Genomic DNA, 18,150 nt, shown 5'->3' with positions numbered 1-18,150 from the left:
AAGTGGATTTAATGGCTGGGGCAATGAGGGTATTCCTGTAAGCTGTTCTCACCGGTCTATCGGGAATAAGAAGTCGAAGAGGGATGTTGAGTTCCAGTGGGATGAGCTTGTGGATATATTTGTGAATGATGGTGAGGATTTTGTAAGAGATTCTGAACTTGATCGGGAGCCAGTGTAGGTTTTTCAAAATGGGGACGATATGGTCTCTTTTGTTGGTTTTTGTAAGTATCCTGGCTGTGGCGTTTTGGAGGATCTGTAGGGGTTTTATTATGATATGATATGCTTATTTATCATATCATATGATATTTATTATGATATGCTTTATTCCTTCCTCTTATCTCCCCCTCCCTCCCTCCAGCTAATCAACAGCAATCTCAGAGAGACCACAACTCATAAGTTCACAGGTATGATTTTTTGATGCCCATGGGAAAGTGCAAGAACAAAATCTGCATAGAACGCAGCAATCAAGTAATTGCCTGATTAAGCTTCCCTCTAAGGATGAGAAACACAGAACCATGATCATGCATGACTTCATGCTTGCAGTCAGCTTTACAGATTGGACTCTCGTCCCAGAACAGCAAATTGCAGAGACTTTGCTTCAGACTGCACTAGCCCTTCTCAAGCCGGTCTGTTCAAGATGACTCCAGCAACCCAAGAGATTCTTACACTGGGTTCGAGGGAACCATGCAAGGGGGTTCCTGGACTGCTTTAATGGTACTCAAGGGGGGTTCCTTGAATTCATTGTTCCTGAAATGTCCTAAGGACATGAGGCTAAGGTGCCAATGTTGATTAGACTACTGTCTGAAAAGCATTTAAATTGGGCTTTACCCTTGCTAGATCATGAGTTTTGCAGATCAGCTGTTGCAGTTGATGTTGCTGGAGAAGATAGTGGACCCTTGGGCCGACCTACCTAGGGAGACAGGGTACGCCGGGAGGCGGAGCCACAAGCTGGAAGGGTTCACCCAGGAACCAGGGACCCCCCGGGAGGAGCCCGTAGGGTCCTGGGTCCTTGGGACTGGGAGCTGTTTACAGAATGCCCAGAAGGCTGTGGTGGGGCGTAAGCTGGGACCGGAGCAGGCAGAGTGAATAGGAAGTCCAAGGTACCCGGAAGGCTGGGGCCGGCTGCGCAGAGCCGAGGGCCGGCTGAAGGCAGGGCAGCGGGCGGCTACGGAGTCTGTAGCAAACCGGAGACAGCAGCAGGCAGTGGGTGACGCGGGGTCAGAAGCAAACCGGAGTCTTGAAGCAGGCTGCAGGCTGAAGCGGGGTCAGAAGCAAACCGGAGTCTTGAAGCAGGCTGCAGGCTGAAGCGGGGTCAGAAGCAAACCGGAGTCTTGAAGCAGGCTGCAGGCTGAAGTGGGGTCAGAAGCAAACCGGAGTCTTGAAGCAGGCTGCAGGCTGAAGCGGGGTCAGAAGCAAACCGGAGTCAGAGGCAGGCTGCAGGCTGAAGCGGAGTCAGAAGCAAACCGGAGTCAGAGGCAGGCTGCAGGCTGAAGCGGAGTCAGAAGCAAACCGGAGTCAGAGGCAGGCAGCGGGCTGAAGCGGAGTTAGAAGCAAACCGGAGTCAGAGGCAGGCAGCGGGCTGAAGCGGAGTCAGAAGCAGACCGGAGTCAGGGGCTGAAGCGGAGTCAGAAGCAAACCGGAGTCAGAGGCAGGCAGCGGGCTGAAGCGGAGTCAGAAGCAGACCGGAGTCAGGGGCTGAAGCGGAGTCAGAAGCAGACCGGAGTCAGAAGCAGGCAACGTGGAGATCAACAGGAACGCAACTGGAAGCAACTAAGAAGTTGTGAACCTCGTTGAAAGGCTTTGAGAGAGAGTCTGAATGCCGGTTATATCGGGAATCGGGCGTGACGTCAGCCGCGCGGGCGGGGCTGGGCTTTCGGGAGCTAGGCGCGCGAGACCGGTTGGAAGTAGGCCCGTAATGGCGGCCGCCACGTGGAGTGAGAGAAGCCCCCGGGGTCCGGAGCGGGCGGAACGCAGCGACTACTGAAGCGGAGGTAGGCGGGCCTGAGCCCTAACAGAAGGGAAGCGGTCGGGACCGCAACATCAGCGGGATATAAATGCGGTTATATAACTAAATAACCTTCTTGAAGACTACCCAGGATTTGACCTGATCTGGAGAAATTTCCATCTGTGCAACCAGGTTTTGATCTTGCCTTGTCTGGGTCCATGGCCAGAGAAGGTGCTATTCCATCTGTGTCTTCAATTCCAAAACAGCTTCCTTTGTCGCGTCATTTGAATTTGCACTTAAAGGAGGCACTTAGCTATATCTGGCCTCCGATAAAAGGCCAGCTCCTGCTGTCTTTTCATAAGATACCATGTCTGAACTTAATCCCCTAAAATCTTCAGAATTGGTGCTCAGAATAGCCCAGGGAAGAACCACATCCTTGACAACAGGACCTGCCCCTCTTTTCAAAAAGGGAACCGACTCCTGCTTCTATGACTTCTGAGGTAATACAAAAGCTTGCACTCATAGAAGACATCATACCTCTCCTACTGCAAGGCGAGGAGCCAACTAGGGTTCCCAGAATCCTTCTTTGTATCTGAACCTCTTGAAGGGAACATTTCTGTAACTTAGGCTCCTTTCGGTATAAAAAATGTTATAAATAAATAAATAAATAAATAAATATAACTCTGGATCCTGTACTAGTGAATTTAGTGCTCACTATCTGTACAGCTCCAGCTCGAGTCCCTGTATCAGTGAAAGCAGCTCCAGCTGTTTCTACAGCTTTGGTTTCAGTTTCTACGTCCATAAATCCTGCTCCGGTTGTCTCTATAGCTTCAGTTCCAATTTCTGCATCCATGAATCAACCTCTGAGTGTCTTTAAAGCTCCACTTATCTCCATACTGGTGAAGTCAGTGGCAGCTGAATGTACAGCTGCAGCTCCAGTTCCAGTCCTGGCATTGGTGAATGTACTGCCAGCTGTCCATAAATCCTCAGCTCCAGTGAACCCAATGCCAGCTGCCTTAGCAAGTTTAGGGCTGACAAATCTGGCTGTGGCAGTCTTATAGCCTCAGCTTAGTTTCTGCATCCATTAATCCAGCTCCAGCTGTCCTTACAGCTTCAGCTCCAGTTCCTCTGTCTATGAATCCAGCTCTGACTGTCCCTACTCCCTACAGCTTCAGCTCCAGTTTCTCTGCCCATGAACCCAGTTCCGGCTGTCTCTACAGTTTCAGTTCCAGTTTCTGTATCCATGAATCCAGCTCTGGTTGTCCCTACAGCTTCAACTTCAGGTCCTCTGTCCATGAATCCAGCTCATGCTATCTCTGCAGCTTCAATTTTAGTTCATGTGTTCATAAATCCATCTCGTGCTGTTTCTGTAGCTTCAGCTTCAGTTCCTGTGTCCATGAATCACCTCCTGTCGTGTCTATAGATTCACTTCCAGTTCTTGCATTCATTGGTCTAGCTCTGGCTATCTTTAAAGTTCCAGTACTTGCTCCCACACGGGTGAAGTTAGTTCCATTTATCTCATCTCTAGTGCCTGTCGTCGTACTGGTGAAGTTAGCATCAGTTTCACTCCTTGCATCAGCATATGGAGCACCAATTGTCCATAGATATCCAGCTCCAGAGAAGCCAGTGCCAGCTGCTTTTGCAGCTTCTAGCCTGACGTATCCCACTCCAGCCTCAGTTCCAGTTGCTGCAATGGTGATAGAGACTGTGACTGCTCTTGTCCACGCTCCATCTGCCCCAGAGACTGAAGCTGTTCTTGACTGTATGCTAACTCCAGCCTGACAAATTCTGGCCCCATGCCTACTTTGAACTGTGCTTCTTCAGGTTGGGTCTGGGACTTTGGGGACTGTTTAGGTGTCCAGAATACACCGGGGAGGCGACACATTTGATTTTGGACCCACAGCCCTGGAAGTTGCAGGCTGGAAAGATACAGTGGAGCTGTAGCAGCTGTTGATTCTCTGGGGAGTCATAGAATATTTACCCTGTAGACTTAGGAGAGCTAGCTATGCCTTTCAGGCTCCTAATGGACCAGCACTGAGTATGCCCCTAATTGAGACCCACATATAATGAACTCTCAGAAGGCACAAAGGTGCTGGTCCAACAAACTTCCTGGCATCTGCCTTGTGGAAGTTTTGTTAGTCTGGCCTCTGTTTCCTGACTGTGTTCCACTCTACACCTCTTTCCTGGTTCCTGCCAAGCCCTTGGGCTCCACCGTCTTGCCTTGGACTTAGCCTTTCCAGGAACGGCTCCTGATAACTGAGCCCTGACACAGACAGGTTAAGGTTCAAAGCTCTAAAAATGAACAAAAAAAAATCAATGCAGTGGTTCTTGGAAGTTATTTTAGATGACAACCTTCATACTGGATACTTTTTACATGTGGGTTTTAGAACAGTTTTCAAAGGGAACTCATGCTGGGCTTTTCCTTTGAAAATTACCATGGGTAGAAAGGATGTGCAGACATTTGCTCTTACTTTTTTGTGAAGGAGGATTTTTACTGGGAAGGTACGCACCTACATTAAAAAATGTCATCAATGTGAGTTCTTTTCCTCTCAAACTAAGCATGCCCTAGAATACCACCTCTTAATATGGTATTCAGATACCTGAAAGGTTTGAATTATTCAGAGTAGTTAAATCACAAGCAGACTGTGATACATTACAGGAGGACCTTGCAAGACTGCAAGATTGGGCATCCAAATGGCAGATGAAATTTAATGTGGACAAGTGCAAGGTGTTGTATATAGGGAAAAATAACCCTTGCTGTAGTTACACGATGTTAGGTTCCATATTAGGAGCTACCACCCAGGAAAAAGATCTAGGCATCATAGTGGATAATACTTTAAAATCGTCGGTTCAGTGTGCTGCAGCAGTCAAAAAAGTAAATAGAATGTTAAGAATTAGTAGGTAGGGAGTGGTGAATAAAACGGAAAATGTCATAATGCCTCTATATCGCTCCATGGTGAGACCACACCTTGAATACTGTGTACAATTCTGGTCGCCGCAACTCAAAAAAGATATAGTTGCGATGGAGAAGGTACAGAGAAGGGCAACCAAAATGATAAAGGGGATGGAACAGCTCCCCTATGAGGAAAGGCTGAAGAGGTTAGGGCTGTTCAGCTTGGAGAAGAGACGGCTGAGAGGTCTTGAACGAGTAGATGTGACTCTGTTATTTACACTTTCGAATAATAGAAGGACTAGGGGGCATTCCATGAAGTTAGCAAGTAGCACATTTAAGACTAATCGGAGAAAATTCTTTTTCACTCCATGCACAATAAAGCTCTGGAATTTGTTGCCAGAGGATGTGGTTAGTGCAGTTAGTATAGCTGGGTTCAAAAAAGGTTTGGATAAGATCTTGGAGGAGAAGTCCATTAATAGCTATTAATCAATTATACTTAGGGACTAGCCACTGCTATTAATTGCATCAGTAACATGGGTTCTTCTTAGTAAGAACATAAGAACATAAGAAAATGCCATACTGGGTCAGACCAAGGGTCCATCAAGCCCAGCATCCTGTTTCCAACAGTGGCCAATCCAGGCCATAAGAACCTGGCAAGTACCCAAAAACTAAGTCTATTCCATGTAACCATTGCTAATGGCAGTGGCTATTCTCTAAGTGAACTTAATAGCAGGTAATGGACCTCTCCTCCAAGAACTTATCCAATCCTTTTTTAAACACAGCTATACTAACTGCACTAACCACATTCTCTAGCAACAAATTCTAGAGTTTAATTGTGCGTTGAGTAAAAAAGAACTTTCTCCGATTAGTTTTAAATGTGCCCCATGCTAACTTCATGGAGTGCCCCCTAGACTTTCTACTATCTGAAAGAGTAAATAACCGATTCACATCTACCCGTTCTAGACCTCTCATGATTTTAAACACCTCTATCATATCCCCCCTCAGTCGTCTCTTCTCCAAGCTGAAAAGTCCTAACCTCTTTAGTCTTTCCTCATAGGGGAGTTGTTCCATTCCCCTTATCATTTTGGTAGCCCTTCTCTGTACCTTCTCCATCGCAATTATATCTTTATTGAGATGCGGCGACCAGAATTGTACACAGTATTCAAGGTGCGATCTCACCATGGAGCGATACAGAGGCATTATGACATTTTCCGTTTTATTCACCATTTCTTTTCTAATAATTCCCAACATTCTGTTTGCTTTTTTGACTGCCGCAGCACATTGCACCGACGATTTCAGTGTGTTATCCACTATGACACCTAGATCTCTTTCTTGAGTTGTAGCACCTAATATGGAAACCAACATTGTGTAATTATAGCATGGGTTATTTTTCCCTATATGCATCACCTTGCACTTATCCACATTAAATTTCATCTGCCATTTGGATGCCCAATTTTCCAGTCTCACAAGGTCTTCCTGCAATTTATCACAATCTGCTTGTGATTTAACTACTCTGAACAATTTTGTGTCATCTGCAAATTTGATTATCTCACTCGTCGTATTTCTTTCCAGATCATTTATACATATATTGAACAGTAAGGGTCCCAATACAGATCCCTGAGGCACTCCACTGTCCACTCCCTTCCACTGAGAAAATTGCCCATTTAATCCTACTCTCTGTTTCCTGTCTTTTAGCCAGTTTGCAATCCATGAAAGGACATCGCCACCTATCCTATGACTTTTTACTTTTCCTAGAAGCCTCTCATGAGGAACTTTGTCAAACGCCTTCTGAAAATCCAAGTATACTATATCTTCCGGTTCACCTTTATCCACATGTTTATTAACTCCTTCAAAAAAGTGAAGCAGATTTGTGAGGCAAGACTTGCCCTGGGTAAAGCCATGCTGACTTTGTTCCATTAAACCATGTCTTTCTATATGTTCTGTGATTTTGATGTTTAGAACACTTTCCACTATTTTTCCTGGCACTGAAGTCAGGCTAACCGGTCTGTAGTTTCCCGGATCGCCCCTGGAGCCATTTTTAAATATTGGAGTTACATTTGCTATCCTCCAGTCTTCAGGTTCAATGGATGATTTAATGATAAGTTACAAATTTTTACTAATAGGTCTGAAATTTCATTTTTTAGTTCCTTCAGAACTCTGGGGTGTATACCATCCAGTCCAGGTGATTTACTACTCTTCAGTTTGTCAATCAGGCCTACCACATCTTCTAGGTTCACCGTGATTTGATTCAGTCCATCTGAATCATTACCCATGAAAACCTTCTCCATTACGGGTACCTCCCCAACATCCTCTTCAGTAAACACCGAAGCAAAGAAATCATTTAATCTTTCCGCGATGGCCTTATCTTCTCTAAGTGCCCCTTTAACCCCTCGATCATCTAACGGTCCAACTGACTCCCTCACAGGCTTTCTGCTTCGGATATATTTAAAAAGGTTTTACTGTGAGTTTTTGCCTCTACAGCCAACTTCTTTTCAAATTCTCTCCTAGCCTGTCTTATCATTGTCTTACATTTCACTTGCCAACGTTTGTACATTATCCTATTTTCTTCTGTTGGATCCTTCTTCCAATTTTTGAATGAAGATCTTTTGGCTAAAATAGCTTCTTTCACCACCCCTTTTAACCATGCCAGTAATCTTTTTGCCTTCTTTCCACCTTTCTTAATGTGTGGAATACATCTGGACTGTGCTTCTAGAATGGTATTTTTTAACAATGACCACGCCTCTTGGACATTTTTTACTTTTGTAGCTGCTCCTTTCAGTTTTTTTCTAACAATTTTTCTCATTTTATCAAAGTTTCCCTTTTGAAAGTTTAGCACGAGAGCCTTGGATTTGCACACTGTTCCTTTTCCAGTCATTAAATCAAATTTGATCATATTATGGTCACTATTGCCAAGCGGCCCCACCACCGTTACCTCTCTCACCAAGTCCTGTGCTCCACTGAGAATTAGATCTAAAATTGCTCCCTCTCTCGTCGGTTCCTGAACCAATTTCTCCATAAAGCTATCATTTATTCCATCCAGGAACGTTATTTCTCTAGCGTGACCCGATGATACATTTACCCAGTCTATATTGGGGTAATTGAAGTCTCCCATTATTACTGCACTACCAATTTGGTTAGCTTCCCTAATTTCTCTTAGCATTTCACTGTCCATCTCACCATCTTGACCAGGTGGACGGTAGTATACCCCTATCACTGTAGTCTTCCCTGACACACAAGGGATTTCTACCCATAAAGATTCAATTTTGTATTTTGTCTCATGCAGGATGTTTATCCTGTTGGACTCTATGCCATCCCGGACATAAAGCGCCACACCTCCTCCCGAGTGCTCCTCTCTGTCATTGCGATATAATTTGTACCCCGGTATAGCACTGTCCCATTGGTTATCCTCTTTCCACCATGTCTCTGAGATGCCAATTAAGTCTATGTCATCATTTACTGCTATACATTCTAATTCTCCCATCTTACTTCTTAGACTTCTGGCATTAGCATACAAACATTTCAAAGTTTGTTTTTTGTTTGTATTTTTATTCTGCTTTTTAATTGATAGGGATAAGTTAGAATTTTTTAGCTCATGTGAGTTTTTAGTTACAGGCACTTGGACTACTTTTCTAATTAGTGGAACCTCACTGTTGGGATGCCCTAATTCTAATGCATCATTAGTATCCTTTAAAGATATCTCTCTCCGAACCATGCGCTGCTGAGCGACTGTCGGCTTTCCCCTTTGTTCTAGTTTAAAAGCTGCTCTATCTCCTTTTTAAAGGTTAGCGCCAGCAGTCTGGTTCCACCCTGGTTAAGGTGGCGCCCATCCCTTCGGAAGAGACTCCCCCTTCCCCAAAAGGTTCCCCAGTTCCTAACAAAACTGAATCCCTCTTCCTTGCACCATCGTCTCATCCACGCATTGAGACTCCGGAGCTCTGCCTGCCTCTGGTGACCTGCGCGTGGAACAGGGAGAATTTCAGAGAATGCTACCCTGGAGGTTCTGGATTTAATCTTTCTACCTAAGAACCTAAATGTGGCTTCCAGAACCTCCCTCCCACATTTTCCTATGTCATTGGTGGCCACGTGTACCACGACAGCCGGCTCCTCCCCAGCACTGTCTTTGGTTCTTGTGGCCTGGCTTTGGCCTCTGTTGGAAACAGGATGCTGGGCTTGATGGACCCTTGGTCTGACCCAGCATGGCAATTTCTTATGTTCTTATGGTTGTCAACAAACCTTTTCCATTGGAAACAATTTAGTAGAACTAAGAGTCACGATTTGAAACTCCAGGGAGGAAGATTTAGAACCAATGTCAGGAAATATTTCTTCACTGAGAGGGTGGTGGAAGCCTGGAATGCCCTTCCAGAGGAAGTGGTGAAGGCTAAAACTGTGAAGGATTTCAAAGGGGCATGGGATAAACACTGTGGATCCCTAAAAGGTTGGAGGATGGGAATAAATTAAAAAGCTAAACCGGCACGTAGCGGCAGTTACTACCCTTAACAGAAACATGGGGGTAACCTGCACGGAGCGGCACTTACTACCCTTAAGAGAAACATGGGGGTAACCTGCACGGAGAGGCAGTTACTACGTTAGGAAGCTTACTGGGCAGACTAGATAGACCATTTTGGTCCTTTTCTTCCGTCATTACTATGTTTTGTTACTATATTAAAAAGTAGAATAACACACAGACATCGCAACATTTAAGGAAGACAATTCTCACAGCTGATTAATATGGCAAAACATTTTTTATCTGCATTAATGACTTTCAAATTTTCCCTCCAGATGACTGCTCAAATAAAAATGATATGATACTCATCAAGCCCACAAATATAATACAAAAATGATGATACTGTACTTACGGCATCCAGACGGTGTCCTCCAGTCATATATTTTAACTCCTTCATCTCTGCAAGATGTTGCATAGGCATCAAGGGCCTGGCATAGGAATTGCTTTGCACCCTGGTTCATGCACACATCAAACACGCAGCTATCAAAGAAATTGTCAGGGCTTATCTTGCCATAGCACTCCCGGAAGGGCCCATTTTCTCTTTGATTGATCAGACCACAGTAGTTTTCACCCTCGTATTTCACCTTCTGATTGTCTTTACAGGTTGGACAGTTTCTTCCTGGGCAGTCGTCCCAGCAGAACAGGTCTCTGTCATTCACCCTCCAGCTTTTGGCCCATTCCACTATGGAAGATGCCTGGGTTCCGCCAGATGTTATCCTGTCATCTTTGGGATTCTCATTGAAGTTGCCACAGAGCCCCACCATGGTGCCATAGTAGCTACTGGGAATTATAATGATACAGTGGTCTTTCCAGTTGTAGGAAACCCGTAGGCCATTGTTTGCCTCCAGCAGAGCAGTGCGTCCATTTACTGTTACCTTTATCTTTCCTTGTTCCAAAGTGACTGGAAGGTTGGTGATTACATCATTTATCTAAAGTAAAAAAGCAAGCAATCGTGCAAATAATGACCTTGTTGTATTTGACTCCTTGCTAGAAAGACTTGAAAATTACATGAAAGTGTTATTGAATTATCCCATTGGCCAGGTAACTTTTGAATTAACCAGACAAACTACAAGATTTAAATTTCCAACTAAAGTTTACCCAAATAAGTCATTACCTGGCTAAAATTTAGCAAGATAAACTGGGGCTATATCTGGGCAGGGTGAAGTTATCCACAAAACTTACTCAGATAACATTCAAAGTTGTTCAGGTAAGTCTGGTCATGCTGTAGGTTATCCGGGTAAGCTTATCCACATACATTTGGGTATATTCAGAAATATAGCTGCACTGCTAAATAAACCATCTCAGTGACTCACATAAGTTTAGTCAAGAAACTTACCCAGACAGCCTTTGGCTGAATATGATTCTCTTTGTGTACTATGTAGTGTCTCAAAAGCATTTATGTATTTTGCTTATTTATTTATTCAAAATGTATACACCTATCAACATTTCTAGGCAGTTTCCATAAAAACAGTTTTCCTAAACATACCCAGAGCAGTCCAGACCAGTGGGTTTATCCATCCCTACCAGCAGATGGAGACAGAGAACAAAACTTTGAGGCACTGCCACCTGCAGTACTCAATATTTCTCTGTTTCCAGCAGATGGTAGAGGTGCAAATCTGCAGTCCTGACTGATCTGGAGTTGGAGTTTTGGAGCTGCTCCTTGACGTGTCAGGTTCCTTTGTGGGCCATCCCTCAAGTTGAGGGGAGTTGGATACCCCTGGCTGTAGCTGCCTGCTGGTTCCAGGGCCCCTGATAGCTAGGGCACTGGCTCCCTCTTCATGCCCCGAGTCCCCCTCTTATCCGCCACTGGCACCCTCAGGGAAGTATCCCTTTTAGGGTTTTTTTCTTTGTTTCTTTATTTGTTTTGGAAACAAAAAAGTTTTTTATCTTAATCTGGTGTTATAAAGTCTGCTGAGGGACAGCCAAGAAAGTCGGCCTGCGGTGCAGGGCTGGGGCGGTCGGCACTGGTGAGTGCCGTGTCTGTGAGAGTGGGAGCTGCGGCTGCTGGCATTCTTCTTGGGGTTTTCCCGATGGGGACCTGATCGCACCGGCGTGCCTCGGCTTGACTTTGCTCTGAGCGGCTGTTTCCTTTTTTAGCCAGCCTGTTTCTTGCTGTCTCTGTGGTTTAAAGGATTCCCTGCCAGGCATTTCCCTTGTGGCCGGCTGTGATTTAGAGCATTTTGGAGCCATTTCACGCATGCACGGTTCCCACAGCTGCCGACCTTCCCGGACGCCACTGGAGTTCGCGCAGCGACGCGGCCTCATTTAGCCATGTGGTGCGGCCTATCTCGGAGCAGAGGGCGCTTGAGTGTAGTGGCCGGGATGTTGGAGAAGCCACGTGTGGAGGCCTGTAGGGCCTGCGGCACCTGGTCAGCCCACCTCAACACCCTTTCCCTGTGCATTGGCTGTGCTTCTGGGGTAGAGGAATCCTCTGCTAAAGGTTCTAAGGCCCGGAGGCCCCCTCGGTCTGCAGGGGCCGTGGTAGGGACTAAGGTGGGGGCTTCTGTCCTTGCTGCTCCTGAGGGAGACCACAGACAGGGAATCCACCCAGCCATGAATCTGGTGACTCTCCTCTACCACTCTCTCCTGCGGTGCAGACTCGTGAGGATGGTGTCGATGAGGGGGGTGGTCTCCAAGCCCAGTAGCGCTGAGAGGATTACTGAAGGCCTGGGGAGATTTTTCTACTGAACTTGTTTTGCTTAAGCCCGAGGCCTTTCTGGAAAGAAAGGCGGCTAAGTGGAGGCCCATGGAGAAGTCTTCAGGTCCCTCCAAAAGATCTCGAGCATCCTCAGGGGCAGCCTCGAGGAGGCCGGACAAGCATCGTAGATTTTGGAATGCGCATATGGAACTGGACCACAGAGTTTTGGAATACTCTGATGATCCGCAAGAGGAGGGGATGATCTCTCCAGCTATGGATCTGCAGGGGGACCTGGATGCGGAGCAGAATCCGGACATGAATAAAGATGAACTGGACCTTGCAGAAGGAGCTGGACTGGATGGTGATGACCCCGGGTGGTGCGCTTGTTTAAAAAGGAAGAGCTGCGGCCGCTTATTCCTCAGGTGTTGGAGGAATTGGGACTGAAGTTGACTCAGGAGGAGTCAGGCAATAAGGGAATTAACCCATTTTTTGATGGTCTGTGGGGTCCCACTAGTGCCTTTCCCATTCCAAAGAAGATTCAGAAGTTCATTATTCAGGAGTGGGACTCCTCAGAAGCAGTATTGAAGGTTGGAAGGGCAATAGCAAAGCTGTATTCCTTGTTGGAAGAGCACTTGGATCGCCTTAAAATGCCTAAGGTCAATGCGGCGGTATCGGCAGTGACCAAGAAGACTACAATCCCAGTGGTAGGGGTGGCTGCTCTCAAGGATACTCAGGATCACAAGCTGGAGGTCCAACTGAAGCGCATGTTTGAGGTGTCGGTGTTGAGTCTCCGGGCAGCGGTGTGTGCTTGTACGGAGCACGCACTCAGGCCTGGTAGGAGCTCGGAAGCATGGTCCATCTAGAGAGGAATGTGAGCCCTTGAGCCATGGCATGACTCAGGGAGGATCTCCGAGACACACCACGGGAGGTGAGCTGGTACTAGCATAGGTGGAGCAGGAACAAGGCTGGAGCGAAGACAAGGCCGGCTCAGACCTCCACTGGACCTACACGCACCAATGAGATCCAGCAACACAATGCTGATCTCGAGGATGGTCCTCCGACTACTCAACAGCCCTTTTGGACCCGCAGCTTGGGAACATCGAATGAGTGAGGCCAGATGGATGCTGAGGACTGGAACATGAAGATTCAGACGAAGACGTAGGTATCTGGATGAAGACACAAGTTACTCAGGAGTTTCAAGCAAGGATACTTGGACGAAGGCGTAGGATCAAGGCACTGTAGACGAGGAGTCAAGATCAAAGTGCTGGGTTGAGACTGCGACGCAGCGTGCCTACACAGCCAACCCATGGGGCTGGTCATGGACCATGCTGGGCTTGAAGCAGACTCCAGACGAGGTGTAGAAGGCTGAGACTGGAGCATGGCGAAGAAACCGAAGAGACCAGCAATGGGACGTGTCCTACACAGCTGCCTGTGGCTGGTCGCGGACCACACCGGACGAAGCAGGTTCTGGCAGTGTCTTTGTCATGGATGGAGCAGATGCAAGGAACTCTGTAGACCTCTGTAGGCTTCAGGCGGAAGTGTTCCGGAGGCTTGTGCTGCGTTAGTGAAGAAGGCATTGTACCACAAGGCGCCCTACTCAGCCCACCCATGGGGCTGGTCGCGGACCACGACATGGCATGCCAGGAAAGGTGGGCACAAGGAACCTGGAAACTGGATGCAGAGGTGAAGAAGAGATGGACGAAGGCAAGATGGACCATCAGACATAAGGAACAAGGAATATGGCACCTCAGGACTTGGAACATCAGGAACAGAAGACAGGCAATGAGGGCACTCCGACGAGGGACGAGACCAGGAACATCAGGGAGACGAAGATCAGGAACACAGCAAACAAAGAACGAAGACCCATCAAGGCACAGGAGACCATGGAAGACCTGGAACGGAAGATCAAGGTGATGTGAAAACCCGATCCAAAGGCACTGAAGAAAGGCAAGGAGGGCCCTTTTATAGGGCTGAAGCAGGAAGTAGTGGATGACATCATCGATGAGGACCACGGTGTTTTTCCCCCCGCCAGCCCTTTAAATATCAGGGATTGGCGCGCACCCGCACCTATGGGCTTCAGGAGCATCAGGCAGGCTGGTCAGCAGCGTCCCTGATGGTGGGAATAAGGCCCGGCAGTGGCATCTGCCGCGAAGATGAGCAACAGACCGGCAGTGGCAGACGCAACCCCCTGCTGCAGGAAACAGGGGTCCTGGCGGCAGCACCATGCCGCGAAGAGGAAAACTGAGCGGCCTCCCTGCCACTCAGAGCAAAGGCAATGCTGGCGGCCTCAGGGCCGCGGAGGAGGAGTCTCGGCAGCAGTAGCCCAACTGCGGTGCGAAGAAATCTCTGCCGGCGGCACTAGGACCGCAGGGAAGCCTGGAGCGTCGCGGCTCAGCCTGCCATGGGACGGCATCGGCTGAGGCCTGGCTGGCCACACTTCAGGCTGGAGAGAGGTAGGGGGACTGTCCGCGGCTCGCGGGCAGTCCCACAATAGTGTTAGTATGATGCAGCGTGCTTGCTTATGATGGATCCAGAAGCTGCAGGAGCAGGCATCTCTGGGAGTGCTGTCATCCACACAGTCGGTTCGTCTGGAAATGGGGGCGGCTTATGTGGCAGATGCTTTATATGATCTGGTACGCACTGTGGCTAGGAGTATGGCAGCATGGTGACTTTTATGGCTGTGCAATAAAAGTGGTCAGTGGACATTTGGTCTAAGATTCAGTTGTGTAATCTTCCCTCTAAGGGAAAGCTTCCCTTTGGGGAGGACCTGGACCAGCTTATGAAGTCCTTGGGGGAAACCAAGGGCAATAGGCTACTGGAAGATAAAAAAGGCATTAAGAAGAGCTTTCCTGCTCGCCCTTACTTTTGAGAGTCGAGGAGGTTTTGGTCCGGTAGAGGCTCCTCTTCCTCAGGGTCTAAGCAATCGTCAAATCATAAGCATTCCTTTTGGGGGCTAGCCGGTCCTCCAGAGGTGGTTCCGGTTAGGGGGCCGAAGGAAGTAAGCTGACCCAATGCAGCCAGGGGCGCCCACTCCTTGTTGGTGGCGGTAGGCAGTAGGATGTCCCATTTTTACAAGGAGTGGGTCAAGATCACCTCAGACTTGTGGGTTCCTGGCGTCATATTGTTCTTCTCTAAGCAAACGTGACATGGTGGAAGAAACTCTGCACATGTTGATAAGCTTGGAAGCTATCCTCCTGGGTCCTCTGGGCGAGCAGGGGCAGGGAAGGTATTCCATCTACTTTGTGGTGCCAAAAAAGGAGGTCAACTTCTGTCCTATTTTAGACTTGCAGAAGGTGAAGTTGAGCTTATGGGTGCCACGATTCTGGATGGAGACACTCTGTACAGTAATTGCGGCCATCCGCAAAGGGGAATTCCTGGCATTGTTGGACCTCACAGAGACATATCTGCATATCTCTATCCAGAAAGAACACCAGAAGTTCCTGCGATACAAGGTGCTGGGTCAACATTTTGTTTCAGGTCCTTACCTTTGGTCTGACCACGGCTCCTCGAATCTTCAGGAAAGTGATGGTGGTGGCAGCGGCCTTGAGACGGGAAGGGGTGCTGGCTCAGCCATACCTGGACAATTGGCTCATCCAGGCAAAGACAGGATGGTGCAGCGAGTGAGACAGCTACTGAACTCCTTGGGTTGGGTGATCAATGTGGCGAAAAGCCAGCTGGTACTCTCGCAATCCCTGGAATACTTGGGAGCTTGCTTCGATACTCAGCAGGGCAAGGTATATTTGACAGCGGACAGAGTGGCAACATTTCAAGAGCAAGTTTCCCATTTGCTGCATCTCCCAGTTCCAAAGGGACCTCTTGCAGGTCCTGGGGTCCATGGCATCGATGTTGGACCTGGTTCCGTGGGCATTTACCTATATGAAGCTACTGCAGAGGGCATTGTTGTCTCGATGGAATCTGAGATTGGAAAAGCATTTTGTCCCCTTTCCTCAGTTGAGGGATGCCAAGTCCAGCCTGGTATAGTGGATGTCTCGAACCAATTTAGACAAGGAGATGGCCCTCGAAGTTCCGAAGTGGGTGGTGCTGACCTCAGATGCCAGTCTCAAAGGATGGGGAGCAGTGTGCCTGGGACCCTCAGCCCAGGGTCTCTGGTCAATGACTGAAAAGGCTTGGTCGATCAATCATCTGGAAATGAAAGTGGTGCGCAGAGCTCTGGAGGTGTTCCTGCCCCTGGTCCAGGTGCGAATGGTACAAGTGTTGTCAGACAATGCGACGATGGTGGCATACATCAACCGCCAAGGAGGAACTAGGAGCTATGCTGTGGATCAGGAAGCTCAGCTGCGGTTTGTGTGGGCAGAGCGTCACCTCGAAGGGATCGCGGCCTCTCATGTAGCAGGAGTAGACAACATGCAGGCAGATTTCTTAAGCCTACCAGCACCTGGATCCCGGGGAGTAGGAACTATCCCCAGAAGCCTGGAATCACATTTGTCCCAGATGGGGAGTCCCGCAGCTGGACCTTATTGCGACGAGGGCCAACTCGAAGACATTAAGATTCTTCAGTTGCAGAAGAGAAGTAGGTTCAGTGAGCCTAGATGCTCTAGTGTGTCCTTGGCTGACGGGGATTCTTTTGTATGTGTTTCCTCTGTGGCCGCTCATAGGACGAGTGCTGCGCTGCATAGAAACACACCCAGGTACAGTGGTTCTGGTCACACCGTGGTTCGTGGAGTTGGTGCATCTGTTGGTGAACGGTCCTCTCTGATTGGCTCATCTGCAAGGGCTGCTGTGGCAGGGTCCCATATTTTTGAATAGGGATGATCGCTTCTGTCTCGCAGCTTGGCTTTTGAGAGGCAGAGACTCCGCATGAAGGGTTATTCAGAGTCGGTTATCTCTACCCTTCTTCGAGTTAGACAGCCTTCTACTTCCATAGCTTATGTTAGGGTTTGGAAGGTCTGAGTCCTGGTGAGGTCAGCAGCAGGTGGATCCTCTGCTGGCTTCCATTCCACAGATTTTGTCCTTTCTGCAACATGGTCTCTCTAAAGGCCTGGATTATAATTCGCTCCGAGTCCAGGATTCAGCTCTGGGTTGTCTCAGGGGCAAGGTCCTGGACAGGCCCTTGGTGTCTCACCCCAATGTCATTTGTTTTTTGAAGGAAGTGAAGCATTTAAAACCTCTGGTTTGCAAGGTCTGTCCGGACTGGAATCTTAACTTGGTCTTGAGAGTTCTCTGTGAGCCTCCTTTTAAGCCTTTAGATCAAGCCTCTTTGAAGAACAGTTTTTCTGGTCACAATCTGCTCGGCCAGACGTATTTCGGAGCTTCAGTCTCTTTCTTGCTGCGATCCTTTATTAAGTATTTCTACCGACAAGGTGTCTTTGAGTATGGTACCTACCTTTCCGCTAAAAGAGGTTTCTGATTTCCATGTGAATCAAACAGTGGAGTTTCCAGGGTTTCCAGAGTGGTCTAGGGACTTGGCAAAGGGTAGAGATCTTCAACTTTTGGATGTTTGATGTGCCCTTTTGTGTTACTTGAAGGTTACCAATCCTTTCAGGAGGTTGGACCATCTTTTTGTTTTGTTCGGTGGAGCGAAGAAAGAGGAGAAAGAGTTGAAAGCTACTTTGGCCCGATGGTTGAAAGAGGCTATTTCTACGACCTATATTTCTAAGGGTCGTGTGGTCCCAAGTGGCCTTAAAGCGCAATCTACTAGAGCAGCAGTTCTCAACCGGTGTGTCGCGACACACCAGTGTATCACCAAGAACATGCAGGTCTGTCGCCACAATTCCCGGTCCCTTGCTGACCCAGCTGCTCCCCGGTCCTCCTCCGCCCGGGCTTAAAATGCTGACAGCCTGGGCGGAACGCAGCAGAACAGCTGAAGTCAGTGGCACCAGCATGCTCTCTTCTTCCCGTGCCCCGGAAGAGGAACTGGTGAGCAGCGGGTGCATGCGCGGGAAGAAGAGACCATGCTAGTGTGGGCAGCATCAGCCCGAAGAAAAGAAGAGAGGCTTGGCCTGAAGGATGAGCAGCGCAGCTCGGAGTAAAATGAGGAACAACGTCAACCCTCGCGGCCGATGGGGTTCCTTTCTCCGCGAGGGCTGAAAGTGAAGGAGGTTGCTGCTGCCTTTAGGGTTGGGAGGAGGCTGCTGCTGCTAGTTCAGGGGGGGGGGAGAGAAAGAGAGAGTGAATGAGCAATTATGTGTGTTTGAGATACTATGTTTGTG

The 18,150-nt window shown here is 48.1% G+C and overlaps 1 protein-coding gene across 1 annotated transcript in view; it reads right to left on the bottom strand.

Moving 5' to 3' along the window:
• The window catches only part of LOC115075937 (IgGFc-binding protein-like), a 400,171-nt gene that overhangs the window by 68,229 nt on the left and 313,792 nt on the right, over positions 1–18,150 (bottom strand). Inside the window, exon 42 of the mRNA XM_029576916.1 lies at positions 9,695–10,271. Coding sequence (XP_029432776.1) covers positions 9,695–10,271 — 577 coding nt within the window. The remainder of the gene's footprint in view (positions 1–9,694; positions 10,272–18,150) is intronic.

This window comes from Rhinatrema bivittatum, chromosome 14 (genome assembly GCF_901001135.1).
Source record: "Rhinatrema bivittatum chromosome 14, aRhiBiv1.1, whole genome shotgun sequence".
Classification (NCBI taxonomy): domain Eukaryota; kingdom Metazoa; phylum Chordata; class Amphibia; order Gymnophiona; family Rhinatrematidae; genus Rhinatrema; species Rhinatrema bivittatum.
Note: the sequence above shows the minus strand (reverse complement) of the source record. Positions and strands in the feature narration are given on the sequence as shown.